Source organism: Triturus cristatus, chromosome 7 (assembly GCF_964204655.1).
Source record: "Triturus cristatus chromosome 7, aTriCri1.1, whole genome shotgun sequence".
NCBI lineage: Eukaryota > Metazoa > Chordata > Amphibia > Caudata > Salamandridae > Triturus > Triturus cristatus.
The window spans coordinates 1,720,621,080-1,720,638,859 of record NC_140590.1 but is presented as its reverse complement, the minus strand read 5'-3'; the positions used below and the strand labels follow the sequence as shown (position 1 = coordinate 1,720,638,859).

Here is a 17,780-nt window from a genome sequence, read left to right as displayed (position 1 = left end):
CCAGATGGACATGGACATCTGCCTCATGTTATCTTCATAGGATGTGATTGGCAGGAGTCAAGTGCTCAATACTATTGACATTACATTCTAGTTCTTAAGCCACCATCAGTTTTCAATTACACAGAGCCCATTCATTGCACTTATCCAGTGTTGGCTCCTCTTCATCTCTACTCCCATGCTTTGCTTACCTAAGTCAAAAGTTCATTCAACACATACACAAACCTTGATCTAGGATTCTCTTGTCCCAAGGCTTGTTTTAGTAAATGCCATCCCCAAGTAGCACAGAACCAGTCCAGGTTCTCCTCCTCACATGTTTGTTTAACTAGTTTCTGTTTCATAAGGATAAACAAATCTGTTTTCAGGGATTTGTCCATTTGAGATCTAGACTAAGAACCCATGCCAGGGTAGATAAATTCAGTGCAGATCCTGTTCATCCTATGCATAAAACCACTAGCTAGATTGCTGGTGCTGTGCCAGGTGGGGCTTTCTTTCCCTATAAAATTATGTCAGGTGGTGGTTTTATCCTGTTGCCATGATTTGCAGGGCCAATAATATTTCATTTAAATCGCTATTATTGTAGTTTGACGTAAAGACCCATGCTTCAGCCTACAATTTCTGACTGCTGTATTGTGCCTCTCTCAGGACACCAAGCACTGTTGATGTCACAGTAAGGCCTTCACCACGTGCAGTTGTTCGGCCTAATGTTACAGCCCTTGAGGCTTTGAATGTGGCTTGTTCCTACCTAAAATATCTCTCCGGGGCATTCATATCCACAAGATGCCTCCCTCTGTCATGTGGTGTTCCCCAGGGCTCTGCAATACACCCTTCTCTCTTTAAGATCTACCTTCCACCTCCATTCCAAATTTTTAGGACACGCTCTTAGGGTTTGCTGATGATAACACGGTCCATATAAAATGTTTGAGCAGTGCTTTACCTGTCAAATATCTGGAGCGAACCCTGGAAGAGATAGAAGCCTGTATGAGTACCAGTGACCTCCAACTAAACAGCACAAAAACAAGGTTATTATCATTGAGACGAAGGGAAGATTCAAGCTCAATCCCTCCTTCTACTATTTTTGAACTCGATATCAAGACTGTCTCTAAAGCCTAGGTGTCATTTTTGATGCCGGCATTACATTATGCAAGCAGGTGGGAGCAGTGGTCAGCAGTTGTCTGTATCAAGTAGACAAATTGAGGCCTATTGTGGCCTTCCTATTCCTCAAGCACAACCGCTTCATGGTTGGTGCAGCCATTAACTCGAGGCGGGATTATTACAATTTCCTAAAGCCTGGCTTATTAGTCATGTAAACTAGCCATGCACAAAACACTCCAGTCAGACCTGTCACTGGCTTAAGCAAAAGACAAACCATATCCAAGACCAGAAAAGCTCTACATTGCCTTCCAGTTCAGGGCAGAATTCTTCTCAACAAGACCTGCTGGATGTTTCTCTGAATATACAATGTAATGCCTCAGTTTCTGACCAGCCTCATCTCTAAATACTTTTCTGGGAGATCACCCAGTAGTTCAGACACAATCCACTCTACCTTCCCATGTTCAAGGTCCAGCATGTTGGACATTTCTCCTGGAGATGTGAGGTACTTGTGCAGTTTCTTTCAGAAGCCATTTAAGTGATACCTGTTCTAGACAGCTGGAACTAAGACTAGTGCCAGGAAAGTGTAGACTAGGGATTGTTACATAAATGCTATGATGATTATGTCCATCCAGCAAAACCCAGCATCGTTAATCAGGTCCCTTTGTGGAGCGTAACATGGGCTAGGCAAGGCACACTTTGCGGGCTCAACACTTGAAAGATTCAGGACCATTATCGAGGCCACCTCTAGCTGCAACTGTCATTGATGTCAGGCTTCTTTCAAAGATGGCTGCCAAGCTTTAGCTCTTTTGAGTGCATTTGTGTATTTCCCAGATGACATGTTTTTGTTCTACTTCTGCTCTTCAGGTGAAAGTAACTTCACAGTCAGTGCCCATGCTGTTGCAGACTCTAAAATCTGTGGGGAGCGCAAGTCCATCGTCCCTGAGAAAGGAAGCAAAGACACACTTAGGAAGGGCCTTCTTGTGAAGGTGAGTCCAGTACCAACATGGCAGCCTTGAGTTAGGGGAAAGAAACAGGTATGTGCACATCTGGCTTTCTATGAGGCATGTGTTACAGTTCTGCAAGTTTCTTGGGGGCCACTGGATTGGGAGCTGGCTAGCAGCCTCACTGGTAATAAGGTCTGGCCATGGGCCAGGAGTATAAACTCTGCCTCTCTCCTTGAGATTAACTCTGCACAGAGATGCTAAATATCATATGGGCATTTATATATTAAAAAGCCACTTGACATGACAGACAACCTTGCTTGGTTCTGCTCTATGGCCTATAAGTGGTACCAACGTGGCAGGATGCCCCTGACAAGAGCAATCCATCACTGCTTCGAAGTATCGCTTGGAAGGAATGTGTCTCTTTTCCATTGGTTCAATATGACCCTCTCTCTTCCTGATTGTTTGTGTCCTGTGTGCAGGCTGAAGGTGTCCAAGAGGAGAAGACTCACAGCTCCCTCATGTGTAATGGTGGTAGGTGGACTTTTGTTTTCTTTGGGTGACCTATCAGGTGTGTTAAAGGTTTCTATTGACTGATAATAATGGCTGTCCAGAGCCAGCTGGTTTAATGGTGAACTGATGATACAAAATCCCATTGAATAAACCAGGTGGTTCCAATATGTGATAGGTTCACCCAGGGGTGCGGCTCACTGTTCAGAAAATGTTGAGTGAAATATACTTACCAGGCAATGACCCACGTGTGACAAAATCAGTTGTTATAATTCAAAGCTCAGTTGGACAACTGCGCATGTGCTGTGATCGAGTCCAGCTTTGATTGACATCCCAAGCAGAGAAATTGAGACAGTGTCCAGATCTAAGATCATACCCGGCATTGATCCTGTCGCAGCTAATGGACTGTCCATAGATCACAGTACTGATTGTACCCCAATGAGTGGGCAGTGAATAGACACGTTGTGTGTCTGCTATAAATCCCATCTGTCCTGTGATTGGATCTCGACCTAAATCAAGGCATTCACTTCTGTCCCAGCACATGACTTGTGAATGGACTGCCCTCCACAGCTCTTCCTTAGATCCGATATTCATTACTTTCTAACAAGTGGGCTGAGAATTAGCCATGCAGATTATTTATGTCCCATCATAACCATTGAAAGAGAAAGGTTTTACAATATATCAGTGATGTCTAGAGCACTTTAGGGAGATGGGTGACTAATGGCCAGCCATGTTGAGCGTACACGAAGCAAATGCAGACAGAAGCATGAATGTACAGCTACTGAAGAATGCATATAAATAGGCAGATACAGACAGGCATACACATGAAAGAAAAACCATTAACAGCACAATAGGGTGCAGGTAAGGGTTTAGAGAGTCAGAGTGGTAGGAAGGGAGTCAGATGCATGAGTAAAGTTCAATATATGGTTAGTGACTTGTGAAGAGACCCCTTGTTGGGGAGAGCCTGGTGGCAATAGGGCGAGATAGCTGTGTGCCTGGGAGCAAAGCTTAGGACTAGATCCGGGCAAGTGCGTAGTGAGTGCGTAGTGAGGGAGCCCCACTTGTGGTCTGTTTCAATAATCATATATAGTAAGACAAGGTCATTTAGCAATGCTTTGGCCGCATGGAATAATATGAATGGGCAGATATTTGGTGGATTAATATCTGATAGCAGCTGTTGTGATGAAAAGTTCCAAACCCATCCTAGTTCTAAAGAGAACATGACATTTCTGGCAAAGGGTATAATTTTGAGGATTCCAGGAGGCACTTTATAGGAAATGGCAAAGAGATGGGTGCAGTAGAGGATGGAAAGTATATGACATCTGTCTTGAAAGAGTTACACATGAAGATCTGAAATGCATAATTGCATGTAATGTTGGAAAAACTAGGTGAAATTGCAGTTAATTATGTGAAATTCCAAAACTGCCTTCAGTGCTGTATTTTAGCACAAAATGCGTTTTGGCTTCCATTTTTGGGCATGAGGACACATTCTGCACTGAACAAAATAGCACAAGAAGACACTCGCACATTGAACAAAAGTCCTTCGCATTCTGTTGATCGCATTGTTTCCATGCTCTGGCTGTACATTTTTTACTGTGAATGGTGCATAATCACACAATGTGGTATTAAATATTCACAATTTCGCTGAATAAGAGTGATGAAAAATGACTGAAATCACACAAGATAATGCCGGAATAGCAAATTTCATGTAGGCCTAGAAGTAAATACCAGACTTGATTGTTTTGAGGACATTAGACATGAATGAATGGTGCATTAGAATGGATCCTCCGAGGTGATTCATTTCTCAAAACATGAGCCGACTAGAATATAGATTGAAGACAAGTCGCCATAAAGTGATATCACTATCTCTATTTCTTACTTTTTAACATTTTCTGAATCCTTGCAGCTTCTGAGAAGATATCGCTGATGCTCCCTTCTCATGCAGTGCCCAACTCGGAGAGAGCCGAGGTCACTGTAGTAGGTGAGTAACCGGAGGCTCTTGAGGCCTCCGCGTCTGGAAGCTTCTTCGAACATAGAGACCGAGTAAGACAACACACCCCACAGCACCAACTAAGATCCAGCTCTCCGTCGAAGTAGAGAAGAGCTCTGCTCTAAGACATCAACATGTCCTCTTGGGATCATCTTAGAGCCTTTGTCAGAGGAAAAATGGAAAGTAGATGGCAGGCTAGTTGGAGTCATGTGTTCAGGAACAATGCGGAAACTATTAAGAATCGAGGGTTGCACAACATCTAAGCCATCTAAGTTCTAAATCAAGTCCCTTGGATACACAATTTTGTAGGGGCTGAATTAGAGTTTGGAATGGCCACATAAAACAGTTTAAGAGCTTCAGTTCCTTCCGAAACTAGCATTCAATGGCAGAGATTTCAGATTAGTTGGAAAGAAAATTCAGAGAAGTCTTTTAAGATTGTTTCCAGCGCCATTTAAGAGGAACAACACAACCTTCTAGCAGTGTTAGTGGATGGTCAAGTGAGAGACAGACCAAGCACCAGATGTACTAGATTCGATGCAATGGCGCACAGCAGTGCAACAGTTGCTGCTCTGCATTGAGTCAAAGGAAGCGAGCAGACAGAACAGCACCATATATACTAAGATACCGTGCGTAATCTCTCTTCCCTGTGTTGGCACACTTTAGGCAGCCTTGCACTACAGTCTAAGAGTGTGTAGGTGACGGTCCATATGTTTTGCACTGGAAGGCTACCTTTCCAGTACAAAATACTGCTCCTAGACATATTTTCCAACTTTTCCAAGTGTTTGTGCTGTAGAGTACATACAATTTGTTGCAGTGATGCATTTGATGGTGTGTTAGATACCTGGATGCAGTGGAGACGTACAGGATCGAATGTTTTGACTCTAAGGTGGCTGTGATTTTCTCAATCATCAATAGATGAAAGATATGGTGTTGTGGTAGGTCTGTGGCAGTGGAAGTACCACAATTGAGGCAAAGTTTGCCAGCAGCAGTCACGGCTATGAATAGCCCTGTGCGGTATGAAGGTGCTGTTGTCTTCAAGTACATGGGAGTAAGAGTCGAGGGTCTTGTTTGATGATCTACTCTGGGTATACATTGTCCTTTATGTGTTCTGAGGAACCCTTGAGCTTTTGACCTTACACTATTGGAGATTCTTTGGCATTTTATAGTAAGGAGTTTCAATGGTGGTGCTGTTGATGTGAGTTTATTATTAAATAAGAAAAATCATTTTTGAGAGTGGTTTAGTTTGAGTAGGTTTTTAGGTACCTAGGATGTGATGACTTCAACCAAAGGGTCTGAGTTTTGATAGTGGGCTTTCTTGCTGCTGCTGTAAAGTTAAAATGTGTGAAATAAGCATTTGATGATAGAGAAGGTTGTGGTCTAAAGTTGTCTTCATCTGGAATTGGTGGCGGAAGATATTGTTGCCAAGCAACAATTATAGTAGACATGTTGGGAGGACTACGGGCAAAACCTGATACAAATTAGTCATGGATGGACAAAGTTTGTGCTACTGAGGTTGGGTGGTAGGGTGGAGGCAAGCCAGTAGAGAAGGAACTTCTTACTAATTCAGATAGGTGGCATACAGGTGTAGCATGGTGTACAGAGTCAGAGGTCACACCAGGATCAAGAAGGACAAAGCTACCTGCCTTGCCATTTCTGTTAGCATTAAGTATGCCTTCCAAGATTTTGAGTTGTGGTCCTTCATTTTATGGCCCAGTGATGGATGCTACTGTAGTGAGTCGATGTGAGCTTGTAGCCTCGAAACCACAATTTCCTAAGGTTCCTGAATTCAAACTTAAAGTTCGAAGTGGAAATGAATCGTTTGTGAACAGCCGCAATGAAAGTGGACTTTTGAGAAGGGACATGACAGGACCCAACAGAGAAAAGAGGGAGGAAAAAAGAAATTCGAGAGGGTAAATACAAAGGGGAAGAAAGAATGTGAGGAAGTGAGAGAGCACATGTGAGAAAGAGCTGAAAAGAAAGAGAGGGGGTATGAGAACCGGTCACAGAAAAGAACATATTAAGAGTGCATGGTCATGGGAGATGGAGAGGGAAACATACGAGGGAAAGGAGGAAGGGCAAATGGTCTCAGAAAGGCAATACATAAGAATAAATGAAGAGATTGGGGTTAAGAGAAACAGATGAGGAAAAAGTGTGAACAGGCGAGTGGGCAGGCAAAGAATTTGCTATCCGTGGGCTGTTTTAGCCATAGGACCTGTTGTGTATCAAGGGTAAGCAACACCAGAACAAACGACTTTAATGTTTGAGAGGTCATGAGTTATAAAAATCTTGTGATGTATGGGACTTTTTACAGACGATCCTGAAAAGGTTCTCATCTGTAGGACAGAGCGTCGACTTTCTATGTGCCCATCCTTCTTTTCCCCGTTTCACAATCTACTCCCGCTGTTTCCAGGTGACATTATGGGGACGGCCATGAACAACATTGACAAGCTGCTGGCTATGCCCTCTGGCTGCGGAGAGCAAAACATGATCAAGTTTGCTCCCATCACCGTCATCCTTCAGTACTTGCAGAACACAGGCCAGATGACAGATGACACCAAAGCCAAAGCCAATGAGTTCTTGATTTCAGGTAAGTGACAGAGTGGCCTGTGGCTTCCTTTAACATCATTTCCTGTGACTTCACTACAAGGGACCTAATGTATTATGATGGTATTCCATGTATAACCACTTCCAGTGATATCACTCACTGGGTCATCTTTTCCTGTGTCATCATCACTCTCTTTCATTAGTTCTATTGATCCCACTTAGATTTCATTCCATATAGTTCAGAAGTGAATTCTGCCCTGTTATCTTTCCATGAGAACCTGAAAACTCCCACACTGCCTAGTATGGAATTTCAGTTGGAGTGTCAAGTTTGTGTTCACCATATCGGTGCACTACACAAAGCTCCGTATTTATTCAAGACCACACCTGCCCGATCACAACAGCACAACAATCAAGACACTGTTATTCTCTCTACCAAAAGTCTACTCCAGCCTGATGAGAAATCACTGTTAAGGCATTAATCTTGTGATTATTTATTTATTAGTTTTATAAAGCGCTGCTTAATTTTTCAAACTACATAAGAGTGCCGCAGAATCTCACAACATATGTTGTAATGAAGAGACGGGTGAGATTAGAGTCCATTCAAAAGAGAAGAGCCTGTATCCATTGATTTTGTTGTAACCACTGATCAGTTATAAAGTGAGTCTCAATGGGGGTTTCTTAAATTGTACATGATTAGGTTCAGTTCTCAAGAAGGGATTGTAGGTATTCCACAATCTAGGGCCCGGTACTCCCTGAGATGTGCCACTGTTCTTCACCTTCATAAGCACACACCGTTTGTTCAAAGGTTGACGATGATCTGCCGTTTAGGTTGGGGTACGGTGTAGAGCCAGTTGCAGCAGGTATTCTTGGCCCTTCCATCAGGAGGCTTAATGGATGGTGCACAGACCTGTGAATTTGAATCTAACTTCTACTGAAGGCCAGTGGCGAGCTTTCAGAGAAGGCTTGATGTGGTCATGGGTGCAGATCTTGAGTGGTTCTGCCGATTTTGAGGGCTGTCAGTCATATTTCTGAGGTTCCATTGTAGATGTTGTTGCAATAGTTAGACAGACCTGAGCTCTTGAGGCGGAAGCCGAGAGCGTCTTGTGTTCGACTTTTTAAAAAACACTTGTATTGTAATTTTACTAATTGTGTTGTACTCGCACTCTTGGTGCTTACCTGCTGTCACGCTGTTGCCACAGCGCTGCCGCTGACCGAGAACCTGCAAACTTGCTCATTCCGCCATCCCGGCGAGGACGGAGGGCACGCCCCTTTCTGAGGCGACGCCCCTGACGCCGCCCCTATAAATAATACTGCCAACCAGCACCGCGCGTTAGACAGACCTGAGCTCTTGAGGCGGAAGCCGAGAGCGTCTTGTGTTCGACTTTTTAAAAAACACTTGTATTGTAATTTTACTAATTGTGTTGTACTCGCACTCTTGGTGCTTACCTGCTGTCACGCTGTTGCCACAGCGCTGCCGCTGACCGAGAACCTGCAAACTTGCTCATTCCGCCATCCCGGCGAGGACGGAGACCACGCCCCTTTCTGAGGCGACGCCCCTGACGCCGCCCCTATAAATAATACTGCCAACCAGCACCGCGCGTTAGACAGACCTGAGCTCTTGAGGCGGAAGCCGAGAGCGTCTTGTGTTCGACTTTTTAAAAAACACTTGTATTGTAATTTTACTAATTGTGTTGTACTCGCACTCTTGGTGCTTACCTGCTGTCACGCTGTTGCCACAGCGCTGCCGCTGACCGAGAACCTGCAAACTTGCTCATTCCGCCATCCCGGCGAGGACGGAGGCCACGCCCCTTTCTGAGGCGACGCCCCTGACGCCGCCCCTATAAATAATACTGCCAACCAGCACCGCGCGTTAGACAGACCTGAGCTCTTGAGGCGGAAGCCGAGAGCGTCTTGTGTTCGACTTTTTAAAAAAACACTTGTATTGTAATTTTACTAATTGTGTTGTACTCGCACTCTTGGTGCTTACCTGCTGTCACGCTGTTGCCACAGCGCTGCCGCTGACCGAGAACCTGCAAACTTGCTCATTCCGCCATCCCGGCGAGGACGGAGACCACGCCCCTTTCTGAGGCGACGCCCCTGAAGCCGCCCCTATAAATAATACTGCCAACCAGCACCGCGCGTTAGACAGACCTGAGCTCTTGAGGCGGAAGCCGAGAGCGTCTTGTGTTCGACTTTTTAAAAAAACACTTGTATTGTAATTTTACTAATTGTGTTGTACTCGCACTCTTGGTGCTTACCTGCTGTCACGCTGTTGCCACAGCGCTGCCGCTGACCGAGAACCTGCAAACTTGCTCATTCCGCCATCCCGGCGAGGACGGAGGCCACGCCCCTTTCTGAGGCGACGCCCCTGACGCCGCCCCTTCACGCCCCTATATAATGTGCATTCCCCGGACGCGCAGCGGACGAGCGCAGCGGGCGCGCCGTCTGCGCGCCGAAGGTGCGCCCAAGGTAAGCCCGTCTGCGCCCGTCCGCGCCAGGCCGGGCCCTAGGGCACACCTCGCTAGTCACCTTATTACGTACTCGCGCGACGAGCTTAAAAAATTACAGCCTTTTGCTCCCCCACTGTCCCCTACCACTAGCCGTCGTGCACATACTGCCGGCCTCATGCGCCCTGGTCTACCTTCTCCAGGTCGAGACACAAACACAGCAAATCCGGCTAAAAATGTTACATCTATCAGTATGTCCTATTTGAACACTCGTTCCTTAGTGAAACATGCTGAAGATATTTTTATCTTGTTGACGGATAATAGACCCGATATACTTCTGCTTACAGAAACGTGGCTCACGTCTGAGTCTCTCCCTGATATCTTGGCCGCCCTCCCCCCTGATTATTATATCCATCATGCCGACCGCCCCGATGGCCGGCCCGGCGGCGGGGTGGCAGCCATTATATCTAAGCGTTTGGACACCATCTCATCCCTTTCCCTCCCACTCCCAGAGGTAGACAATCTACTTATTAGCGTGGAAACCGGTACTGGTGCCTTCACTTTCCTCCTGTTATACCGGCCTCCACACCCTATGCCATTTTTCTCCACTATTCTGAGTGAACACCTCGCCAACCTCTTAACGGAGCATTCCAGTTTTGCCCTTCTAGGTGACCTAAATTACTGGTTCAATGACATCAGTGCCGGACCTCATGCTTTAGAGCTTTTTGAGACTCTTACTAGCCTAAACCTCACCCAACAGGTCACCCAATCCACCCATATTAAGGGCCATATTTTGGATCAGATCTGGACTTGTAATCTGGCCCTGTCCCAGCCAGTTATTTCTTCTTGTGTTTGGTCAGATCACCACTTAGTAAATACCATCATTACTATTGCTGGCCGGACTCTTGCTCCCCTGATGGCCGGCGGCTCCTCACGCAAATGGAGTACCTTCGACTCTCAGGGCTTTCTCACAACCTTGGCCGACACTCGGCCAGCTTTTAACTCCCCTGATAACATCGAAGGAATAGAACAAGACATCGGTTCCTGGCTGAAGTCAGCCAGTGACCTTTATGCCCCCTTAACCAAATTCCCCCCCACTAGACATCACAATTCCCACCGGTGGTTTTCTGTTGACCTTAAGCAACAGAAAACAAAAACCCGTCAGCTGGAACGTATCTGGAGACGTGATTATTCCAACGTAGCCAGGCAGTCCTATATGACTGCACGTAGGGAATATAAATCGGCCATCATTGCAGCAAAAACAGAACACTTCTCTATCAGGATTTCGTCCGCAGTAAATAAATCAAAAGAGGTGTTCAAGGTAATGAACGAACTCACTACCGACGACAGGACTCTCCCAGCCCAAACCCCCACACAAGAAGCCTGTGACACCCTCAACATCTATTTTAGGGAAAAGATCGAAAAAATTAAAAACTCTATACCTTCTCCACCCAAGTCACTCATATTGAACTTTCCCTCGGACAATTCCCTCACGTTCTCTACTTTCCCTACCTTGGACGCACCCTCACTGGCGGAACTCGCCATCCGTGTGAAATCAGGCTCTCCTAACGACAGATGTCCACCTTCCGTATTGCGGAGTATCTGTCTCAGCTTACCTGACTGTGTTCTACCCCTGCTAAATGGCTCGCTCAACAGAGGCATTGTCCCCAGTTCTTTTAAGGAGGCTACCCTCTTGCCCCTCCTTAAGAAACCCGGTGCTGATTCTGCACAACCGTCGAACTATCGTCCCATTTCCCTTCTCCCCTATTTCTCAAAACTCTTGGAGGCTCATGTCACTTGCTGCCTCTCCAATTTTATTGAATCTTCTGGTTATCTTGCGCCTAACCAGGCCGGCTTCAGGCCTGCCCACTCTACTGAGGCTGTCATTTTGACAGTCTTGGAGACTCTCAGGAGGAACGCAGATGCAGGAGTCTCTCAGGCCCTTGTACTTCTGGATCTGTCCGCCGCATTTGACACGGTGGACCATGACATCCTTCTCCACCGTGTCAGGCAAGCGGGCATCCAGGGCTCCGCCCTTAAGTGGGTTGAGTCCTTTCTGACTGGCAGAACTCAGGCCGTCCGCTTAGGCCCTTACACTGCAACCAAAACGCCCGTGGTTTGTGGAGTCCCTCAGGGCTCCTCCCTCTCACCGCTCTTGTTTAATTTATACCTTAGGCCCCTGATTCAATCCCTTCAGAAATGGGACGCAGTTGTCTACAACTATGCCGATGATCTTCAGATTATCTTTTCTCTTAATTCCCCCCACGACATCAAAACATTTCATTCCGTGATGATTCATATTCAATCCTGGATGAACCAGAATCAATTGAAGCTAAATCCCGGAAAAACTGAGCTTCTCCTCCCTGGACTCAGTCACATCCACTGGGGCCCACAGTTTTGGGGTGCCGCTACTGCTCGAACAGCCAGGTCTTCAGCGTCTTCCTGAAGGAGAGGTGGTCTTGGGTCAGGCGCAGGTCGGTCGGGAGGGAGTTCCAGGTCTTGGCGGCCAGGTAGGAGAAGGACCTTCCTCCTGTAGTCGCTCTTCGGATGCGGGGGACGGCGGCGAGGGCGTGGTTGGCTGATCGGAGGTGGCGTTTGGGAGCGTAGAAGTTGACTCGGCTGTTGAGGTATCTCGGGCCTTGGTCGTGTAGGGCTTTGTGTGCGTGGGTGAGGAGGCGGAAGGTGATTCTTTTGTTGACGGGGAGCCAGTGAAGGTCTCTCAGATGTCCGGAGATGTGGCTGGTTCGTGGGATGTCGAGGATGAGTCTGGCTGAGGCGTTCTGGATCCGCTGGACTCTCTTCTGGAGCTTGGCGGTGGTACCGGCGTAGAGGGCGTTGCCGTAGTCCAGTCGGCTGGTGACGAGGGCCTGGGTGACGGTTTTCCTGGTCTCGGTGGGGATCCACCAGAAGATCTTCCGTAGCATGCGTAGGATGTTGAAGCACGCCGAGGAGACGTTGTTGACTTGCCTGGTCATGGAGAGGGAGGAGTCCAGGATGAAGCCCAGGTTGCGTGCATGGTCTGTCGGTTTGGGTGCGGTGCCCAGGTCGGGAGGCCACCAGGAGTCGTCCCAGGCGGAGGGTGAGGGGCCCAGGATGAGGACCTCCGTCTTGTCCGAGTTCAGTTTCAGGCGGCTGGTCGTCATCCACTCGGCTACCTCTTTCATCCCTTCGTGCAGGTTGGCTCTGGCGGCGGTGGGGTCGTTGGTCAGGGAGAGGATCAGCTGGGTGTCGTCGGCGTAGGAGATTATGCTGAGGTTGTGTTTGCGTACGATGGCCGCAAGGGGGCTCATGTAGACGTTGAAGAGGGTGGGGCTCAGAGATGATCCTTGAGGGACGCCGCAGATGACTTCGGAGGCCTCTGACTTGTACGGTGGTAGGCGGACTCTCTGTGTTCTTCCGTCGAGGAAGGAGATGATCCATTCCAGCGCCTTGTCCTGGATTCCGATGTTGCTGAGGCGCCGTACTAGGGTGCGGTGGCAGACCGTGTCAAATGCCGCGGAGAGGCCTAGGAGGATGAGGGCCGCTGTTTCTCCATTGTCCATCAGGGCTCGGATGTCATCGGTGGCGGCGATGAGGGCGGTCTCGGTGCTGTGATTGGCTCGGAAGCCGGACTGTGAGGGGTCGAGGGATCCGTTCGTCTCGAGGAAGGCGGCCATCTGCTTGTTGACGGTCTTCTCGATGACTTTGGCTGGAAACGGGAGGAGCGAGATGGGGCGGTAGTTCTTGAGGTCGGTGGTGTCCGCTGTTGGTTTCTTGAGTAGAGCGCTGAGTTCGGCGTGTTTCCAGCTCTCAGGGAAGATGGTGGTGTCGAAGGATGTGTTGATGATGTCTCGCAGGTGGGGTGCGATGACAGCGTCGGCCTTGTTGAAGACGTGGTGAGGGCAGGGGTCGGTCGGTGATCCGGAGTGGATGGAGTTCATCGTGCGGATGGTGTCTTCGGTGCTGATCGGAGTCCAGGCGTGGAGGGTGGTGGTGGGGGGTGGTTGTTCGGTCATGGTGTGCGTTGGTTGGTTGTAGAAGCTGTTGTGTATGTCCGCGATCTTGTTGTGGAAGTATGAAGCGAGGGAGTTGCAGAGGTCTTGCGATGGGGTGATGTCGTTGTTTCCTGCGCTGGGGTTGGAAAGCTCTTTCACGATGTTGAAGAGTTCCTTGCAGTTGTGTGCGTTGTTGTCCAACCGGTCCTTGAATGCTGTTTTCTTGGCGGCGCGGATCAGCTGGTGGTGTTTCCGGGTGGCAAGTTTGAAGGAGGTCCTGTTGTCCGGTGTCGGTTCCTTTCTCCAGACTTTCTCGAGGGCTCGGCAGTTCTTCTTGGAGCTCTTGAGTTCGTCGGTGAACCATGGAGCCTTCTTGCTGCCGGGTCTGCTAGGCGGGGTCCTCAGTGGGGCGAGTTCGTCCGCGCAGTTGCTGATCCACTTCGTGAGGTTGTCGGCGGCCTGGCTGGGGTTCGCTGAGCTGGCAGGAGGGTGCTGGCTCAGGGAGGTGGCGAGCTGGTCTGCTGTGATCTTGTTCCAGCTTCTGTGGGCGGCCTGTTGCTGGTGTTGGTGGGTCGTTGTTCTCTTGAAGGTGAAGTGGACGCAGCTGTGGTCCGTCCATTGAAGCTCTGTGGCGTGGCTGAAGTCGATGTCTGTGCTGGAAGAGAAGACTGCGTCGAGTGTGTGTCCGGCGAGGTGGGTGGGGGTGGACACCAGTTGCTTGAGTCCCAGGTTGGCGAGGTTGTCGAGCAGGGTGCTGGTGTTGCGGTCGTTGTTGTTCTCTAGATGGAAGTTGAGGTCTCCCAGGAGGATGTAGTCAGCGGAGGGGAGGGCATGCGGGCTGACGAAGTCGGCGATGTCCTCGCTGAATTGTGTGCGTGGTCCAGGGGGTCGGTAGATCAGGGTGCCTCTGAGGGTGGTGTTCGGGTTGGTGTGGATCTGGAAATACAGGTGTTCGGCGCTGGTCAGGGTGTTGTCGGTGCTGGTCGTGAGACGGATGGTGTTCCTGTGGATGATGGCGATGCCTCCTCCCATCTGGTTGGCGTTTCGGTCCCTCCGGACGATCTTGTAGCCCTCTGGGATAGCGATGGCGATGTCGGGAGCTGAAGAGGCGTTCATCCAGGTCTCCGTGAGGAAGGCAACGTCAGGGGCTGTGGCGTCTAGAAGGTTCCAGAGTTCGATGGCGTGTCTGTGGACGGAGCGGGTGTTGAGCAGGATGCACTTGAGGTGGGTGCTGCTGGTGTTCGACTTGGCGGGTGCTGGTGCGAGGCTGGTCCGGATGCAGGAGAACTTGCAGGCGTGGCAGCTGAAAGGTCCGTGGGTACGTTGTGGAGTGGCTTGATGGCATTCTGGGAGTCGGCCGGTGTTGAGTGCGGTGAGGGTGGCGGCGGAGTACGTCAGGCGGGTCGGTCGGGGTCTTCGGGGGCCAGGGGTCCTGGCGCTGGACGCGATCCGGTCGCGGACGGGCGCAGACGGGCTTACCTTTGGCGCGCCTTCGGCGCACAATCGGCGCGCCCACTGCGCGTGACCGCTGCGCGTTCGCACGGTCGCCATTTAAAGGCGAAGTGCGCGGGTGGGCGGAGCAGCTGGGAGGCGGGAGCGGGGAGGGAACAGAAGAGAAAAGGGCGGGGCTAATGGCGGTGGCGGGAAGCGGGAGCGGGGAGGGAGAGCGGAGGGCGGCGAGGTAGGCGGGCAAACAGGAAGGAGACAAGCACAAATGCACAGATGGAGGGCAAAACACGAAGAAGAAAACGGTACAAAAAATACAGGCAACAATGCAGGACAAAACGGAGGCAAAACAGTTAACAAACGATCATACGGCATACAAAGAAAACAAGCACAAATTTCGGTCAAAAACCGGCGAAAACCAAAGGGGAGCGCTCAAGGCGGCAGCGAGGCCGGCGCTGAGGCAGAAGGCAGGCACTGGGGCACACGCAGCAGCTGGTGGCCGTGCGGCGCGGGGGTGTCCCACAAGTGGGTCACACTCACCTGCGTCGCACGGTCGCCATTTAAAGGCCAAGTGCGCGGGTGGGCGGAGCAGCTGGGAGGCGGGAGCGGGGAGGGAACAGAAGAGAAAAGGGGCGGGGCTAATGGCGGTGGCGGGAAGCGGGGAGGGAGAGCGGAGGGCGGCGAGGTAGGCGGGCAAACAGGAAGGAGACAAGCACAAATGCACAAATGGAGGGCAAAACACGAAGAAGAAAACGGTACAAAAAATACAGGCAACAATGCAGGTCAAAACGGAGGCAAAACAGTTAACAAACGATCGTAATGTAACATTACGATAATAGATAATAATGTTACATTAACTTTTACATTAAAAAGGTTTGTTACATGTATTAAAATTAAATAATAATTATATGTATATACCTTTTGGCATTAAATAACATTTATTCATATTTCTAAATATTTAATGAATTTATTTTCGAATTAGGTCCTATAAAATATAGACATTTAATATTATCTATAGGAATGTGTTGCAGTACCAGGTGTTAGCCATGGGAGGTGCTGCACTAACTCCAGCTATGAGCTGGAGTGCAATTACAACTATTTGGTTGTAGTAACTGTATAAGGGCAGTTTGTGAAGAGCAATGGGCTTACTCTTCCTACCATAAACTCACCCCTTTAATCATAAGTATTCTCCATTTCTCAGATACTTTCCTCTGTCCCTCCCACATGTACTACTAAAACATATACTTCCATGTGTGGAGATCTCTACAGTAGGGGCTGAGATCTCTGTACACGAAAAGACAGGAGAGGTGGAGACCACCGCATGCAGGTATACAAATTGCTTTTTGTAGTACTTTACTACTATAGTACTGCTAAATGTACTAAAAAAGCAGTTTGTGAATAGGCTTTGGACGTGTTTATTTTTCTATTGGAGATTTTACCACCAATCCATCCCAAGGACAAAGTACAAGGTCTCCTCTTCCAAAACGCTACCGCAAGAGTACAAGAATGCATTCTCGAAATCCAGCTTTCTGTTCTTTCTCCATGGGCTGGCTGTGCAGTCTGTTCCAGTGTGCCAGTGGGAGCACTTCCTACTCCTGAATCCCCTGCTCTTACAAGGCCATCGCACATATCTATCAATGCCTCTTCCGAATCGCAAAATGAGTGTGAGATTACGCAAAGAATATTGGCTGAAGATCACTAGCATTACATATCTCCCTTCACCAAAACATGCTCTTCAATAAAGTGACAGGACCAGGTCTGTGCAGATGTCCCTCATTCACTAGAAATGACTGCCTGACCCTTGTCTTTGTGCCCTCAGGTTATCAACGTGAGCTCAACTACAAGCATCCTGATGGCTCCTACAGCGCCTTCGGCAGCAGCGACTCTTCCGGGAATACGTGGTAAGTTACACATTGATTCGTTTATTTTATTGGGGGAAGGGGTTTAACCCCTTGTGTGCCACGCCCTTTCCCCGCCCTCTGCCGGGCGTTGCATTGGCGGACGGGGTTCATGACGAGCTGGACTCGTCATGGGCACAGCGCAACCGCGGCCCATGACGAGTCCAGCTCGTCATGGGCACACAAGGGGTTAAGCAACGAACCTGGCCCCAAACTTGAGTACAATGATATATGTGGTAACCAAATATGTATTCAGCAAGTGAGGATGGGCGGTACCTTTACAATGAGGGCTGAGAAGATAGTTGTGCACAAATAGAGAAAGGATCAGAAACATAGGGGCCGAAGTGGGGATGGTGCAGAGAGGGAGGAGATGCAGTCTAGGACTGTAGAAAGATTGTGAAAAGGTGTATTTTGAGACTTTTCTTGCATTGGGGGAACATATCTATTGTTAAAGGGAGGTTGTTCCAGAGTCTATGTCCATGTGCAGAGAAGTTGTTTGGGTGTGTGCATCCTTTGGGACTGTTTTGGACTGCCAGACTGACCACTGAAGTGTTTCTGATAGTGGAGGCACCTCCAGAAACATTGAGTTTCGAAGCAGGGTTGTCAGCTTTACTTAAGTGAAGTGCCCCACAGGTCACACAACAGACATTCAAGGAGGTTATAGTTATATGGAGCCAATACCATTTTTCAGGGTAGAGGAGTATGCTAGAACTTACGTTTGCTGTTTATTTAGTTAATACAACTTTGAGACCAGCTTTAATTATCTTCAGTAATGAGACTGGAACACGAGTGAGCAGAGTGTTGTCTCCCTCCTCTGTGTGAAAAGAGGAGGTCCTGGACCGTGGTCCAGAAGTTCATAGGAGAAATTAGGACTTGATTGCACAGTTATGTACACTGGAACTATTCTTTAATTTCTCTTTGCTTGATATAGTCCTTTA

General features: G+C 48.7%; 1 protein-coding gene across 1 annotated transcript in view; it reads left to right on the top strand.

Moving 5' to 3' along the window:
* Positions 1-17,780, top strand: part of LOC146812891 (alpha-2-macroglobulin-like protein 1) — a 216,427-nt gene that overhangs the window by 144,432 nt on the left and 54,215 nt on the right. The window contains exons 15-19 of the mRNA XM_085615221.1: positions 1,957-2,078; positions 2,516-2,567; positions 4,450-4,524; positions 6,944-7,120; positions 16,764-16,845. Coding sequence (XP_085471347.1) covers positions 1,957-2,078; positions 2,516-2,567; positions 4,450-4,524; positions 6,944-7,120; positions 16,764-16,845 — 508 coding nt within the window. The remainder of the gene's footprint in view (positions 1-1,956; positions 2,079-2,515; positions 2,568-4,449; positions 4,525-6,943; positions 7,121-16,763; positions 16,846-17,780) is intronic.